This window comes from Embiotoca jacksoni, unplaced genomic scaffold (assembly GCF_022577435.1).
Source record: "Embiotoca jacksoni isolate LCO1_2020_lvr unplaced genomic scaffold, fEmbJac1.0.p SCAF_11, whole genome shotgun sequence".
In the NCBI taxonomy this organism is placed as follows: domain Eukaryota; kingdom Metazoa; phylum Chordata; class Actinopteri; family Embiotocidae; genus Embiotoca; species Embiotoca jacksoni.
In genome coordinates, this window is record NW_027185241.1 from 5,795,195 (window position 1) to 5,808,461 (window position 13,267).

General features: G+C 43.0%; 1 protein-coding gene across 3 annotated transcripts; it reads right to left on the bottom strand.

Moving 5' to 3' along the window:
* Nucleotides 1-4: 4 nt before the first annotated feature.
* On the bottom strand, nt 5-9,724 carry LOC138194130 (uncharacterized). Of its 3 annotated transcripts, XM_069142618.1 has the most exons (4): nt 9,207-9,707; nt 8,675-8,781; nt 5,768-6,440; nt 5-3,673 (listed from the first exon to the last, which is right to left on the bottom strand). In XM_069142618.1, the coding sequence occupies exons 3-4, from the start codon at nt 5,982-5,984 to the stop codon at nt 1,296-1,298; spliced, it is 2,595 nt and encodes an 864-aa protein (XP_068998719.1). In that variant the 5' UTR covers nt 5,985-6,440; nt 8,675-8,781; nt 9,207-9,707; the 3' UTR covers nt 5-1,295. The 3 variants fall into 3 exon arrangements, with proteins under 3 accessions (XP_068998719.1, XP_068998717.1, XP_068998718.1); XM_069142616.1 differs by having other exon boundaries at nt 5-6,440; nt 9,207-9,724; XM_069142617.1 differs by having other exon boundaries at nt 5-6,440; nt 8,660-8,781; nt 9,207-9,724.
* Nucleotides 9,725-13,267: the final 3,543 nt, after the last annotated feature.

Here is a 13,267-nt window from a genome sequence, read left to right on the forward strand (position 1 = left end):
ATGATTACACTTAAGGTTTATTCATTGCTGAAATATAATCAACTACTGACTTCTCAGTAAATAATGTGATAGAAATCTACTAAAACTATCATTTTTCTTTAAAAGAAATAAAACAAGGCTTGACAGGAGTATGAACAGTTCATATGTGAATAAAGTGACAGGATGTACTTAAAACTTATTTTTCTTTAGAAGAAAAAAACAAGACTTGACGGTAAGAATATGATTGCAACTCAGCAAAAATTAAAAAGTAGAAGGGGTAAGTATAAGATTGGCATGAAGACTGATTGGGTTACACACATAAATACATGGAATATTACATTTGTTTCTATCATGATAGGTCCTTGTCTTTAACACACCGTGAAGTACTGTAGAAATAATCACTGCTAAAAAGAGCATACAAATAACATGAGATAAACATGTGTTACAGTCCACTTGTTTAACTTGTTGTCAATCTCTTGGTATAAAAGCTAGGAATATCTCAAATAAATGAAGTAAAGTGAACATCATAAGCAAGGCTTCTTGTAAGTTTCTTCGTTTTGGCAGGAGAGGGATCCTTGTAATGCTAATTACCAGCAACTTTGACGTTTTTTTTCTATACGTGATTAAATCACGAGGGAATATAGAGCAACTTTCAAATCAAGTTTTACACTACAAACTTCTGGGGATATACTGAATAAACCATCACATACTGTAGGAGTGATTTCACAACCTCAGCAAAATACTTGACCAGAGAACAAACATGCACTGACAAACTATCAACAAAGGTCTTTGTCCCCATGTCCCTACTCCTAATAAATGCACTTTACATTTTTTAAAAAATCCTCAGAGCCTTTAAGTGAACAACAACAAGACAAAATACACAGCAGAGACGTTTATCATACAGCAAGAGGTGTAGCAGGGATTCTAGTTATGGGGAAGAGAGATACATTAGCAGGTCATTTCACCTAAACTTGTCTAGTAACTGCACAGTGTCAGCCAAGCATAGTGTCAATGCACTTACGGGGTTAATTAATGATCCTATGGAAACAGTCACGGCTTTGAAAACATCTTCCAATATAATCTGGAAGCATTTCTGATGATATTTTATAGGACGCTCTACAGTAGTTGTTAACACACTCATTCTAATAGTCAGCAGAGTAGATGCAACAGAGACACGAGGCAAATTCTCGTAAAAGGCAGCAGATGCCTTTATCAAGTCCCTTTTTTTTTTTTTTTTTTTTTTCCTCTCTCTCACTTTCCCATTTTAGAACTGAAATATCCCTCTTGTATGCCACTCTTTGCAGACATGGGGATGCTCAGTATCTGTACGGTCCCTGTAGGAATGGCATCTCCTCCTGACCCTCACGGGCCTGTCTCTCTCCTGGTCTCTTTGAAAGCTTCAGCCTCTTAGCATCTCCCCTCTGCAGTCCTTTAGCCCTGCGACGGCAGGACACCTTGTGCCTGTGAAGAAGTGTAGCGTTCCAGAAGCGAGCGGAGCAGCGTCGGCAGGAGAAACTTCCTCTGGCACGATGGGAGGCCCGATGGATGAAGGCTGCCAAGGGCCTGTGAGACTGCTTCCCACATACACTGCACCTAAGTCGCTCCGGAGTGCTCAAGGCTCTTTGTGGGTGTTTAACTGCCATGTGAACCAGCAGTCCCGCTTTACGGGAAAACACAGAATTGGGGCATATTGGACAGCCAAACCGTTTCACAGGGACTTTGAGAGACGACAGGATCTGCACTTTCATTCCACCAGTGTTGACAAGCTTATACCCACCACCACCTGATCCTCCTCCTCGCCTAATGGTCAAACGAAGAGAGCCTTGTTTTTTACTCAACTGCCTTCTTACTGTACAACTCATCTTTCTCTTCCTTTTGATTCCATCGAATCTGACTAACTCTTGGGTTTCCCATTTATTTTCCCTCCAATCTCTCCTGTCGGACTTTTTTTTTTTCTTCTTGTGCCGTCTCATGTCATCGTGTGACAACTGGATGTTGCAGTCAAGGTGTTGGTGGGGCTGGGTACCTGACTGATGATGAGGATGATGGTGGGAGTGATGATGATGGTGATGCAGATGATGATGTTCAGTGGAGGGCAGCAGTTCCGTGAGGGGCTGGAACGGGGCTGTGGTGTGAAGAGTACGGCTACGGGATCCAGCTGGATATATGTGCTCTCCTTTCACCCCGGCTGGGGAGTGCGGGTGCTGCGGGGCCATAATTGTAGAGTTGGGAGGCAGTGGCTGAGAGTAGGATGGGGCATTAGAGGCTGAAGATTGGGCTGCGGCTGCGTCATAAAAGAGGGGAGAGTACCCCACTGGCGGCTGCGGGGGTGCCTGTTGGTGGCTGTGAGTGACAACACTAAGACTCTGCCCTCCATGGCCTTCAGTGGAAGGAGCCATCTGTAGCAGGGCATTGGTGGCTGCCTCGCTCTCGGCTGTTGACTGATTAACATCACTCCCACCTCTGTTGTCTCCAGATCCACTGCTGCCTTCTTGCGAATTAGACGGTTCATTGCGGGTCATCCCGTGCTGAGATTGCCTGTGTCGAGTGAGGCTATTGGAATAAGCAAACGCTTTCCCACAAACCTCACAGCAGAAGAGCTTTTCACCTCCACCTTCGTGAACCGTCTGGTGATGGGCAGTCAGATGGAAGTGATGACGGAACGACTTCCAGCATATCGCGCAGGTGTAGAGTCGAGGCGGCGGTGGGGGCTGCGGCTGGGGTGGGGGCGGAGGCTGCGGCTGGGGGTTGGTCTCTTGAGGCTTGACATCTTGAGAGTAGGAGTAATAGGAGGAGGTGCTTGGTGCTTGGTTCTGGCTCCTGTCTTGGGCCACGCTACATTGAGGATTTGAGTTGAAGCTGTTAAGGTTCTCCGGAGCTGGTGTTGTGGGCACCTCTTCCAGCTCCCCTTTCTGGTGGAGTTTGCTGTGCCTCCTGAGGCTCTGGGAGTAACCAAACTCTTTCCCACAAATGCTGCATTTGTAATTCTTCGCCCCAGAGTGGACTGTTTGATGTTTGCTGAGGTGAAACGCCTCTCGGAAATACTTCCCACAAACAGTGCAGTGATGGGATTTTTCTCCAGTATGGATGCGGTCATGCCTGCGCAGGGTCTCGCGGCGTGCAAATCCTTTACCACAGACACTGCAGAGGTGAGTGCGTGGGAGCCCGCTGGGACCCATTCTGGGGGTGTATTGCCTACGTTTGGGGGGCTGTCCACCAGCTGCAGGATCTTTCTTAGCTCTTGGTTTGCGGGGGCGTTTTGGTTTAGCAGTAGGATTATGTGGGTTGCTGCTCATGGGCTCCTGGCTCCCACCACCTCTGAAATTCTTCTCCATACCAGAAGAAGATGAAGGTGCGCCAAGAGGTCCTAAACCAAGACCACCTAGTAGACCTCCTATGATGTCTCCCCTATCATCCCCTCTATTTCCACTGTTACTAGCTGCTGTTATAGCAGAGATTGCATTATTGACAGAGCTAGTGACATCATCCTCTGAGTCATCCAGTAGAGAAGAGAGGGGCAGGTGGGGCTGCTGCTGTGGATGGTGGTGCTGGTTGTGGCTCTGTGAGTGTGGATGCAGTGTTGGGGCCAAGGGTGCCTTTCTCAGAGCTGGGCCCGCCATCCCACTTCCACAGGGAGAGGCACCAGAGTAGCATGGAGATGGATTACCTTGAGAACGGTGGTCATCATGGTAGCCTGTGTAACGATTCCGAGAGTAGTCAGTGGGGTATTTACCATCTGTTCTGTCCCTGTCATTTGAATTCCCTCCCCTTCCAGACTGAAACAGACCATCACATCCTAAACCTGATTTTGGTTCTCCTTCCCCCACAATGATTACACCATCCTCTTCCTCAGTTTTCCCATAAATAACCCCTCTATTGCTCTGATAAGTTCCCCCTCCTCCGTTACCTCCTCCACCCCCGACTCTGTCCTCACCACCAGTTCCTGTCTTGCTGCCCCGTTGTTTGGGTCCCCTACCTGGCTTGCCGCAGGTGCCTGAGGCAGCATGGTTGAGTAGAGAGGTGCTCTCACGGAAGGAACGACCACAGGCGGGACATCGGAATGGCTTTTCCTCATGTATCTTCTCATGGCGTGTCAGTGACTCTCTACGATTAAATGCCCGAGAGCAGGTGGAGCAGCCATATGGGCGGGCTGAAGAGTGTATAACACCGTGTTGCAGGAGGTGACCTTTTTTCTTAAAGCCTTTGCCACAATCAGGGCAATGAAATATTTTGTCTGGGCTAGGACAAGAATTGGATGGGGGTTGGGAGGTTTCTTGGGTCGAATGGGGAAGGCTTGGGTCAGGCTGCGCTTTAATGTGAATAGGGTTTGGGCCAGTAGTGGCAGTATTGCTAGTACCTGCTGTGGTTGGCTCATGCATACGCAAATGCCTGCGAAGGCTTGAAAGGTGAGGGAAGCTTTTGCCACAATCTCCACAGCTATAAACAGGCTCTGTATCAGACTCTGAGGCGTTGGGTTGCATTGAGCTCAGGTTATCAGATTTAGAAAGGTGAGAATCATTAGTAACCAGTACTGAGGCAGCAGTGGAAGAGGGAGCAGAGGAGGAGGAGGAAGAAACTACTGATGAGGATGAAGATGATGAAGCAAGAAGGGATGATGGATCCCCACCCATATTTGGCATACCAACCCCACTCCCAATTAAAGCCGGAGGCTGACCATGACTAAGCCCTCCATTACTACTAGTGCTAGGATTGCCGCTGTGGCTACTGTGCCCATGGCTGCTACTGCTATTACTACTGCTTTCAGATTTTCTTTGTGGCAAATAGCCGGCCATAGCTTTCTTCCTCCTACTGCTACTGGTACTGCTACCACTCCCGCCTCCACTGCTTTCCCCTTTACCATCATCCTTAGATAAGGATAAATGAAGTGGTAAAGGGAGGGGCAAACCTGCTTCCTGCTGCATCAGAGAGGCTATCTGATTTGACGAGAGCACAGGAATGCCCTGGAAGTCAAAGCCACCCAGTGATGAGGGCTGGGAGCCTGGGTGGAGAGGGTGGTGAGGATGAGAATGAGAGTGAGGATGCGAAAGGGTGTGAGGTGGAAGCTGTTGCTGCTGAGGGGGCTGCTGTGGAGCCTGCTGTGATTGGGAAGTGGAGTGGCCGTGTGAGTGAGAAGAGTGCAAAGCAGGAGGCGGAGCGAGGCTAGTACTAGGCTCCCCGCCTGTTTGACTTAAACCAATCCCTAAGTGGTTATGGGTTCCCTGTTGAACAAGAAATTGTTCTAAACTAGCATTAGCAGGCACCCCAGAAAGGAAATATTGATTAGCAGCTAACATGCAACTAAATTGTTGGTGAAGGCTCCGTGCATCAGACTGGGCCCCAACCAACTGGTGTCCCAATGAGCTGACTGCACTGCTGCTAGACGGGTTATTAGAGGTGGCCACGGAGGTTGAAGGGGAAGGAGAGGAAGAGGAGGGGCCAGGTGATGCTTGGGGGACAGAGAGGCCAGGATGCAGAGGAGGAGGGGGTGGAGGTGCTGATGTTACTAATCCTCCTAATCCCCCAGCGCTCCCACTACTGCTACTCCCCCCAGTAAAGTGCTCAAAGCGGCCTACACCTGGGTGTAACTGCTCCTGTGCTAGTGCTGCCTCAGACGGGTGGAAAGAGCGCAGGAACTGTGGATAGCCTGAAGAATGACTTGAGCTGCTGCTGCTCATCTTGCTTGACTTTGAACGAGAGCTCTGAGATGAGGAAGGCTGTTGTTGTAAAGGTGGGGGAGGAGGGGCACTCATCTTGGCAAAAATGGAGGCAGAATCAGAAAAGGCGTTACCTCTAGACCCCTGCAGGGGCCCCAAGCCAAGTCCAGACAGAAGAGCTCCAGAAGATTCAGCCTGCTGCTGCTGCTGCTGCTGGAGTTGATGCTGGTGAAGTTGCACTTGCTGCTGATGCTGTAGTTGTCGATCTAAACCAAGGCCTTTGAACTGGTGGGCCTGGTGCCCACTTAACATCTCTATAATGTCCAGATTGTATTTTCCAAATTGGAACATTTCCCACTCACTGGTACATGGGGGTGCAGGTGCCAAACCTCCAGCGCTAGGGGTGGCAACAATGATCCCACCACTGACTGGTGAAGAACAAACTGTACCCTAAGGCTGAGGCTATGCTACTGGTTTTCTTTCCAGAACTACTTCAATGACAGCTTAAATCTAAAGTTCGTCTCTCCAGATCGTTAACCTCTGGTGCTGCTACTCCCTGTTGATCATCCACTGCCCACACTCTACTTCCAAAATGAGCGGGGTAGCTGAGATGACAAGTTGATGATCAAAGGGTAAACGTCTTTTTGGCAGGTACAGTTCCACCTAATTTCAAAATTGCTTAGAATAGTTTCTATTGAGAAGCAGTTCAAATGACTTCTTCTTGTTTCCTTTGAGAATTACTGCGTTGTCATTTTCCTTCACCTAAGCAAGATTCCTCATCCGTGTTCAGCCAAGAAGTTCCTATAGCTGAAAACAAAATTCAAAAAGGGATGACAGTCATGGAAGGTCTATATAATTTGGTAAAAAAATGTACTTGCTGCAGTCCCTTGATATTTGGCCTTTAATCTATAAAAGGGGGCCGTACCAATGAAGGTGAATCTGTAGAGACCTAAACCTAAACCTGTGCTGTCTCTTCAGCCAATATTTGGTAGAGCAGTCATTTAAATTCGTTCAGTATTCTAATTAAATTGCAACAATATTCACATTGATGACAGTGAATATAATCCAAGCCAATTAGACAATGTTAAATGTAGCAGAATGTTTTTAGTTGCCTTGACATAAAAAAAAATTATACTTTTTATATCAAGCTTCAGCTATCACTAGTTTCATATTCTTGTGAGCCAATTAGCCCCTTAGTTTATAAGCTAAACATGACCAATACACAAATACATTTCCAGTAACACTAGGAATAATAAACATATCTATTTATGGTTCAAGCTCCCTCTTTACAGACATTCTGACATGTTACAACCATTGCAAAAAATACATTCAACATTTTACATTTAGTAATAACTTACCATGATGTAGTTCTGCTGGATTGCAGCACATTTAGAATTGCTACATATGTGCCAATTCTTATTTTATTTTTTTATTAGGGTCATATTTACTATGGAAGACAAAGTTATTTTCACCATTTTTACTGTTTATGCAAATAGGTGCACTTGTAGGCGTCCGTGTGAAAGGAGGCAGACTTTGTTTATTTAACAAACCTACTTTGGCAATAGTGACACATTTTATTCTTATTATTATATACTGTTCTCTCTAATCCCTTAACCCTTGCATGATGCAGCAGCTCTGTGATGTATCTCACACTTTACTTTACAGTAGAACATTTTTAATTGATCTTATTGATCTTGGTTTTCAGTGACTATTTTATGGATAAAAGCAGTCATCATGATGAGAAATTTGAAGAAAAAAAACGGTTGATGGTAAATATTCACTGAATGTCACATTACATGGTGAGAAACAGGCTCATTTAAAGATGTTACTTTACCCTAAGAGTCATTTTGAATTCATCTTTCTGCACACTGTAAATTGATATAAATGTGGGACAGTCAGTCTTTTCAGGATTCCCTTTTCACCATGAAACTATTCATTAGTCCTTCATGTTGAACCACAGCAGTAATAAATGTTTAAATACAGGTCAACCCATCCTGCAAAATTTTTACTTTTTATTCAATTCAAGTGAGCTTTTTAACACCAAAGTACACCAGACTTACACTGCTGACTATCACTGGATAGTTTAAAACACATGCACACATTCAATTTCATTCTTAGCTTAAAAATCAGACCATATGAACTCAAATTATAAGGGGTGTTACTATAGGAATGGCAGCAATGGGTAATCACCTTAGTATGCATAATGGGAGTAATTACACAACATCAGGTCCTGTATAGTACCTCAACATTGGTCATGAGTGACCTCTACATCCATTCATGTAGCGGATACTCCCGTTATTGTTCATTCTGAATATGTTTTTCTTTCTATCCATTTATTTCCATATTATTTCTGCCACTCGTGGTTCTCTCGGGCCAGATATCAACCCATTAATGACTGCCGACTATGTTTAGTGAGGTTGTTTTTTTTTCTGTTAGAGGAAGAAACACAAAATTTGCAGTGGAAACTGTCAAAACAAATGGCTAAATATGACAAAAATAGAATTTTACATGTTTATCATGTCTAAAGATGATAGACAAAGTTGTAGATTTTTAAATGCCAACAAAAAATACACAAAATAAGTTTAAAATTCATTTGAAATGTTAAACATCCAATTTATACCGTATCCATGTCCTCATATTTTACCCGATTTGAAAAATTAAATAGTTTAGCTAAGATCATACTTCAAAAGTGCAGTGAAAGGAAATTATAAATTCCACGGTGGACATTAATGGGCAATATTGCTTTTTTCTTTGTAGTCATTATATGCAGTGACAATGAGTAGAATAATATCTCATTTAACCCCAACAATCAACAACAATGGCAAAAATCATAACAAATGATTGAAATACATTTTTCATAAATTCACTTCTATTAGCCAAAAAAAATATTGATAGAAAATGTGAGCACAATTCATTGGCCGCATAGAGCCAAGTTGTTTAATTTCGCTTTATTGTACTTCTGAAAAGGCTAAAAGTGAACTGTCTGCGGTTAAAAAACCTGTCACTTTGAATCTGGTTTTGCTCACCTCTTAATATCTTACCGTTTCCTCTGATTGAAGCGATGAACCTTGAGGGGAGTGAGCTCCCCCTGGCAGATGATGTAGATAATCTAGCGCCTATTTGACTGCCTCTCATTTCAATGTAAATCCTGTGAATAAGGGCAGAGATGCTCAAATTAACACGAGCACAGCACAAATGTAAACATCAGCAGTACGTTACAGACGCAAGTAATAACGGATGCACTTTGAGGCGGCATCCTGTAATAGTATTGGCTAACATTTGGAGGCAAAAAAAAAAAAAAAAAACATTGGACGCGCTTGCATGCAAAACTTCACGGTTCTCCTCCATAGCATCATGTTTTACACTGGCTCGGCGTGTTTAGCGGTTTTTTTTTTTGTTTTGTTTTGTTTTGTTTTGGTGCCACACGCAATCCAGAAAACCACATAACCGCTGTGGCTAACGTTAGCCATCTGTCCACACCACGATATTTTAAAGCATCCAGACCACCGTTAACATCACGATGCTAAGCGTGAGCATATACATCTGCGTAACCTATATTCGCCAAATGTTTACCTGCGCATCCAGTTGCAGAGCTCCGTCGCAGATGGATGAGGCCTGTCACGCCTTCTTCTAAATGCCGCCTAGCGAGCTATCGTCCGCTTCCATTTCTGCGTGCTGTTTTCCAGTCCTTAGCCAGAGCCATTTTCGCCGACGCCGAGCTGGGTGAGCGCTTGCACCGTCCCCCCCCTGAAATCAACGCCGACGGATACCGCAGGCGCCTCCTCGCCATTTCATTACGACCCGCCGCGCAGACGAGGAGCTTTACGCGAAAGTGTTTCGACGGCGGAGAGAAATTTGGATGGTCGGTGGTAATATTTTTTTTGGGTAAAAAGTGAGTGACGTGTGCTCCCTTAACATCGGTCCTTTCCGGCCCTTGTAATATTTCCGGGTAGCAGCAGCGGGGCTCGCGGACGGCTGATGAGGGCTCACAGCGGGTTCACCCGTGTGGTTAGACGCTGCTTTAAAAACGGGGGGATCCGCTTTCGCCAGTGTGCATTTTCAGATTATTTGTGTCGATTCCACCGCCTCACCCCGGCTACAATATTGTCCTACCCCTTTCTTATCATATCAAAAGTGAGTCTTTTCCCCAAGCTCCATAACGCTTCATGCCTCGCAGGCCTGTAAAATAACATTAATGGAAAATACATACAATGAAGTGAAAAGGTGATATCGAGCTGAAATATTTTTTCTACTGGTGATCCAGATTCGTATTAACTGGAGTTAAGCACAGAACAAACGCGTACAGATGGTATATGGTGCATGCCTAAATGGATTAACAGTATAATAAACCACATCTTCTATAAATAATCTCAATGCCTGTTTATAAAGACACAATCTGGTGATGTGATTGGTGGCTGAGTGATGGAAGAAATTTTCAGATCTCAAGTAAAAGTACCAAAACACAAATGTGAAAGTACACCTACAGATAAAAGTTTCACATAATTTTTTTTTTTTTTAAATCCAATAAACGTAGGCTTACATAAGTATTAACATCAACATGTAGTTAAATTATTAAAGTAAAGTCTGGGTTTGGTCCCTCTGACTGATATATTATTTTATATGACACCATTAGTGAAGCATCAGTGTGTAACAGCTTGATAAACATGTTTCAAAATTGTACCTAACTACAGCACTGTACAAACTAAACTTTTTTTTTTTTTTTTTTTTTTTTTTAACCATTTTGCCTGATGAAATATCAGTTGTGTACTTATAAAGTTTTGAGAAAGTAGTGGGGAACTCAGGAGGTCAACTTCAGGCTAAATCCTCATTTTATCATCATGTACATCAAAGATTTGATTCAATTATTAATGTGAATAATTTCAGGCGTTTCCTTTGATTTTTAAGGGTGCTAATCATGGACCATACTGGGCAAGGAATCTTACTCACAATTATAAAAGGCCCTCAAAACCTCAACTCACACACTTACATTTTTTTTTCTAGCAAATTTGCAGTCTTTCTTCAATACCGTGCCATAAAGTGATCATCATTTGTAAAAAAAAAAAAAAAAAAAAAGGTCATTTTACATTGGACACAGGTACTTTCAAAGGCTTTATCTTTATTTATACTGTTTTCCACAGTGTACAACAACTTGTGCACAACCAGTTTTATAAACAAAATTGTGAAGAAAAAAAAAAGTATATATATATATATTTTGTTGTTTTCTTCAAATTCTTGACCAACTTAATGATGTCTTCACCTGCAATTGTTTTCAATTTAATACAGGAAAACCTTGTCACAAGTTTAATGGAAACTTTTTTACAATTTTCATACGTTTGAGACCGTGAGTTGTGTTGTGTTGAGATCGTGTTGGTACACAGCAAATAGCTCTATATTCATACTGTAGTAAACCATATTATGGCAAGAACAGTATTTTACTAGATGAAGGTCAGTCAGTTCAGATTATTTCAAGAACTTTGAAAGTTTCTTCGAGTCCTGTCACAAAAACATCAAACTCTGTCATGAACCTTGTTTTCAAGAGGACCATCCCAGGATATTATACGACTGAGAGTTCCTTCTGCTGCAGAGAAGTTCATTAGAGTTACCAACCTCATAAATCTCCAATTAACAGCACCTCAGATTAGAGCCTACATCGGGGCTTCCCAGAGTTCAAGAAGCAGACTTGTCTCTGCATCAGCTGTTGGGAGGAAGGTGTTTAAATCAGACCTTCATGATCGAACTGCTGCAAAGAAATCACACCTGAGGGTGAACAATAAGAAGAAGTGAGCTGCTTGGTCCAAGAATCACCCGAAATGAACATTAGACTGTACTTTGGTCTGGTGAGTGCATAAGTGAGATTTGTAGTTCCAACTGGGGTGTTTTACGCAGAGAAGGTGAATCTGCTTATATCTGCTTGTGTGGTTCAGACCACAAAGCATGGAGGAGGAGCTGTGATGGTGTGGGGAGGCTTTGCTGTTGATACTGCTGATGATATATCCAGACTTCAAGACAACACTTTACACCAGCACTGCTACCACAACGTCCTGCAGCGACACACCATCCCATTTGGTTTGAACTTAGTGGGACCAACATTAGTTTTTCAAAAGGACAATGAGCCAAATCTCCAGGCTAGGGCTTTTCACCACAAGGCAGAAAGATGGAGAGCTGCATCAGATGACCTGACCTCCACAATCACCACCTAAACCCCACTGATAGGGTTTAGGTTAAGTCTGGAGGTACAGCAAAGGAAAAGCAGCCAACAAGTTGCATTTACAAACACATTTAGTTTTATTTGACACTTTTTTTGTTTCCTGCATAATTGTGTACGTGTTATTTCAAAGTTTTTATTGGCCTCAGTTTTGTATTGCCATGCAGAAAATAGGAAAAGTAAAGAAAAACCAGTGAATGAACGTTTGGCTGATCCTTGTTTACAGCAGTGTTAACAGGTGCTGGACATAGATGGCAGTGTATCCATTGATGAGAGACACTATCTGCAAATAGTCAGTATCATGTTCTGCTTTCTTCAGTATACTTTACGCATTAGTCAGCCCTGTGTTAGTTAACAGAAATAGCTTCAAGGGTTACAGAACATTTAAAACACTGAGCAAAGCCTTCATGCACAGTTCATCTTGAAGCCTCTGAACCCCCTGGTGGTAATATGTGCAAATTACAATGGCTGCTATATATCAGAGGCCACCGGTGCCTAAATCAAATATTGTTTGAGCCCTTTGTGTAACTCCTGTAAAAAAAAAAGTGTCTGTATCGGTACAATGGCAGTAGCCTGTTCTTTCATTTAAGCCTTCATACATCTCGGTGCAATAAATGTATTCACGGGAGGTTTTAAATATGAGCTGCACAGCCCTTTACTCACTGTAAGAATCCATCAGGTACAGTATGATATAACTCTGCGCTCAGATGATCTAGAGCTGTAAATTATATGAAAACAATTTCACCTGTTCATTTCATTTAGAAGTACAGCTGTCCACCCCCAGTAGGACTGCACAGCCTGGCTTATACAATATCTGACAGTCGGTGATATGGGATTTTATCATAGAAACACTGTGTGCCCACTAACCTACTGAAGGCTAAAGGGCTTTTTGTTAATATTGCTGGTGCTTCTTGACCTTCTCATAAAATATTAATTTGCTTCATGATTGCTATTATTAGAATCCCTACTTCATAACACACTGCCGCTGACCAAGACACAGCTCAGGTCTCAGGACTGTTTTCACAAACATTTGATAGTCTGGTCTGTGTATTCTGCACGTATGTCAGTCTCGGTCGGTGACTTGGCCAAAATATAAAATATATAATAATTGCCCTACCTCAGGAAATGTTTTTAGTGTTTATACTTCGACGCCACTAGATTTAAATGTTGAAGTTACTTTACAGATTAAGATGTTACACTTAAAAAATATAAACCCAACATTTTTGTATTCGCTCCCATTTTCTCAAGTTGAATACAATTTATTCTATCCACACAAAAAGTTTATCTCTCAAATTTTGTACTAAAATTTGTCACACTGTCTTATTGCACTGGTGTTCTTTGAACAGAAGGTCACTCTAAAATGCTAGTTTTATCAGGCAACACAATGACACAGATGTCACAGGTTTTGAGACAGTGTGTCATTGGCATG